Source organism: Etheostoma cragini, chromosome 15, assembly GCF_013103735.1.
Source record: "Etheostoma cragini isolate CJK2018 chromosome 15, CSU_Ecrag_1.0, whole genome shotgun sequence".
Lineage (NCBI taxonomy): Eukaryota > Metazoa > Chordata > Actinopteri > Perciformes > Percidae > Etheostoma > Etheostoma cragini.
Genome location: NC_048421.1, coordinates 1,530,162 through 1,533,625, shown reverse-complemented (window position 1 = coordinate 1,533,625; position 3,464 = coordinate 1,530,162). Strand labels below are relative to the sequence as shown.

Here is a 3,464-nt window from a genome sequence, read left to right as displayed (position 1 = left end):
GCTTTGCTAGAAGAGCCTCACAAGAGACCACGACAGTAAAAATGGCATTTTATAAAAAGTTTTAATTTCATTGGAGCAAAGAAAAACAAACCGTAAGACAAAATTAAAACCGACCATATCTACCTGTCCACAAACAACGGACCCAAAGAATAAAAAAACAAAAAACAATAAAACAAAGTTGGGCGAACGTAGGGAACGAGCAGAGCTTTTAAATCAGCAGTGAAATACGTCTACTTCCAAATACAAGACACAAGATCCATGAAGAGGTGGCGTCTTCTCTGCTGGAGGACTCATCTGGACTGCTCGACTATAAAAGACAAAAGGGACAGAGGAGCAGAGACACGGGTTAAAGATCAGCGGCGTGAACAGCTGAGCATGCCAACTTCTCAACAACAGGTTGCACGTGCAAAGGCCGGTTCCATTTGATGCGTCGCCGCGGTTAAACGGCAGCGCCAACCGCTGTCTCTCGTTAAAGTTCATTACAGCGGCGGGTTATAAGCGGGGCAATCTGCCGCGGACGAGAACTCACTGTAGAGATGCAAAGATTAATCCATTGCTTGAGTGAAATCGGCAACTTATTTGATGATCGAGTGATTGGTTTGAGTAAATCTTTATTATTATTATTTATCAGCTCATTATATGAGAGCATGTTATAGTTTCTTCTCTGTGACAGTGAATATCTAAACAGGAAATTTGAGGACGTCTTGGGCTTTTTTGGGAAACACTGATCCACATTTTTCCCCATTTGGATCCAAAAAACAATTAGTAAAAGAATAACAAAACAAAAAAAACTAACAAAAAAGTGATAAATGTAAAAAACAAAAAGCTTTGAAAGTTTTAGGAAAAACACACAGACATTTCAAAATGCTGAGAAAGTTGACAAAACGTCGGAAAAAGTGACAAAATCATTGACACACACACACACACACACACACGACCGTGACCTTGTTATGATAAACCAAACCCTGACTCACACAGCGGGGTACGGACCGAACCGTGACTTCTAGAGCGAGATATGAAGCAAAAAGTGACTCCCGGAGCGGGGTACGAACCGACGACTGACTTCCGCGCATCGTCATACCCCGTTAGTGTTTTGATAGTAAAGAGCTCCGAACCCAGATCACACTCCCTCCACCAGGCCTAACCACCCCGTAGACACCATGCAGCCGAAGGCGATCGGTAAGGAGAGGCTTACTGTAAGAGGAGATGTCGATCTCGTCCGGCAGCTCCGCCACGTTGACTTCAAACCGGTCCTGGACGTCGTTCAGCGTCTTGGCGTCCGTCTCGTCCGACACGAAGGTGATAGCCAGGCCTTTGGTTCCAAACCTGCCAGCACGGGCGACCTGTTGGGTGCAAAGAGCCCCCCCGCCCAGAGTGAGTGACACACTTTACACAATGAGCAACTTAGAAGCATGCAGAGGTTAGAGCACGCCACTTAAGGGATTCATAAACATGTTTAAGACCAACTTCCCACAACGAAAAGATGCAACATAACATATACACATATGTGTACCATATGGGCTCTATGTGTACCATATGGGCTCTATGTGTACCATATGGGCTCTATGTGTACCATATGGGCTCTATGTGTACCATATGGGCTCTATGTGTACCATATGGGCTCTATGTGTACCATATGGGCTCTATGTGTACCATATGGGCTCTATGTGTACCATATGGGCTCTATGTGTACCATATGGGCTCTATGTGTACCATGTACCATACACTGGCTTGTAATGTGTGCAATACTCAACTGCTACTATACTATTATTATATTATATATTATATTATTTTTACTTTTCACCATTGCAACACTATTTATGTAAATACTGTATAGTAAAATACTATGTAAATATCCACACTCCTTATATTTCTTATATTTCTAATATCTGAGCAACTGTAACAGAGTTTCCCTTCGGGGATCAATAAAGTATTTCTGATTTTGATTCTGATGTGGGCTATATGTGTACCATGTGGGCTATATGTGTACCATGTGGGCTATGTTTGTACCATTTGGGCTATGTTTGTACCATTTGGGCTATATGTGTACCATATGGTGCTATATGTGTACCATGTGGGCTATGTGTGTACCATGTGGGCTATGTGTGTACCATGTGGGCTATGTGTGTACCATGTGGGCTATGTGTGTACCATGTGGGCTATATGTGTACCATATGGGGCTATATGTGTACCATGTGGGCTATATGTGTACCATGTGGGCTATATGTGTACCATGTGGGCTATATGTGTACCATGTGGGCAATATGTGTACCATGTGGGCTATATGTGTACCATATGGTGCTATATGTATACTATATCTACACCGTCAATAAGGGGAAATCAGCTGCAGGCATTTCTCACCCTGTGCAGATAGGTGTCAGAATCTTCTGGCATGTCGTAGTTGAAGACGATATTGACGCGCTCAATGTCCATTCCTCGGCCAAAGAGGTTAGTGGCCACCAGGATCCGCCTTTGGAAGTCCTTAAACTGCTGATAGCGAGACAGCCTGTGGATGAAGAAGAGGGCGGACGGAGAATCATCAACACAGCTGCTGTAGGCGTTAGTGAACTCGATACCCTCTTTGAAGGCAATGATGTGTTGAGTTAACTGATGAGGCCTCATGCTCCATAAACACAGTTAGCATGCAGAGCTCAATGAAGCATATGTTTATGAGAGGAGCTATGTAAGGAGGATGGGGGGTGTGTGTGTGTGTGTGTGTGTGTGTGTGTGTGTGTTAAGCCTCACCTCTCCTCCTGAGCCATTCCCCTGTGGATGGCAATGGCAGGGAAGTTTTGCTCCACCAGAAGCTGGGCCAGAGCGATGCAGCGCTGCACTGACTTGACAAAGATCACCACCTAGAGGCAAAGCAAAGGCATTGGAACACAGCTGCAAAGGCAACTTAAAGAGCCCGTATTCTGCTCATTTTCAGGGTCATAATTGCATTTTGAGGTTGTTTTTCGAATAGGTTTATATGGTTTCATTTTCAAAAAACAATTTTTGTTGTACTGCACATTGCTGCAGATCCTGTTTTCACCCTGTGTGTTTGGGTCTCTGTTTTGACTCCAGAGTGAGACATCTCACTTCTATACCATCTTTGTTGGGAGTCGCACATGCTCAGTATCTAGCTACCACATTAGCTAGCTAACTTTGGTCAGTCCAAGGCAGGATTAGCTGGGAGACTTCTTCTAGACCAGGGACACTTGTGGAATACCTGCACAACAGGGACCGGAAGTAGAACAGGGACAGGGAGCAGTTCTTTTGGAGATTATGGTCAACTAATGGCTGTTGTACCAGTGTTTTGCCATTAAGAACAAGCTAGCATGCTAGCGCTACAATGCCAGAGGTAGCATGCTACGGTTAGCCACCTCGTCTCTAGTGACGTAGAAAGCCGTGCAGATGTTGACCAGCTCACCAAGAGACTGAAGACCTTTAGAAACCGGATCTTACTCAAAACACCATGGATG

The 3,464-nt window shown here is 44.5% G+C and overlaps 1 protein-coding gene across 1 annotated transcript in view; it reads right to left on the bottom strand.

Annotated features, from left to right (window-relative positions):
• Positions 1-42: 42 nt before the first annotated feature.
• Positions 43-3,464, bottom strand: part of ddx39ab (DEAD (Asp-Glu-Ala-Asp) box polypeptide 39Ab) — a 9,542-nt gene continuing 6,120 nt past the window's right edge. Inside the window, exons 7-10 of the mRNA XM_034894578.1 lie at positions 2,746-2,855; positions 2,362-2,506; positions 1,196-1,343; positions 43-307 (exon numbers count right to left, since the gene is read on the bottom strand). Coding sequence (XP_034750469.1) covers positions 291-307; positions 1,196-1,343; positions 2,362-2,506; positions 2,746-2,855 — 420 coding nt within the window. The 3' untranslated portion in view covers positions 43-290. The remainder of the gene's footprint in view (positions 308-1,195; positions 1,344-2,361; positions 2,507-2,745; positions 2,856-3,464) is intronic.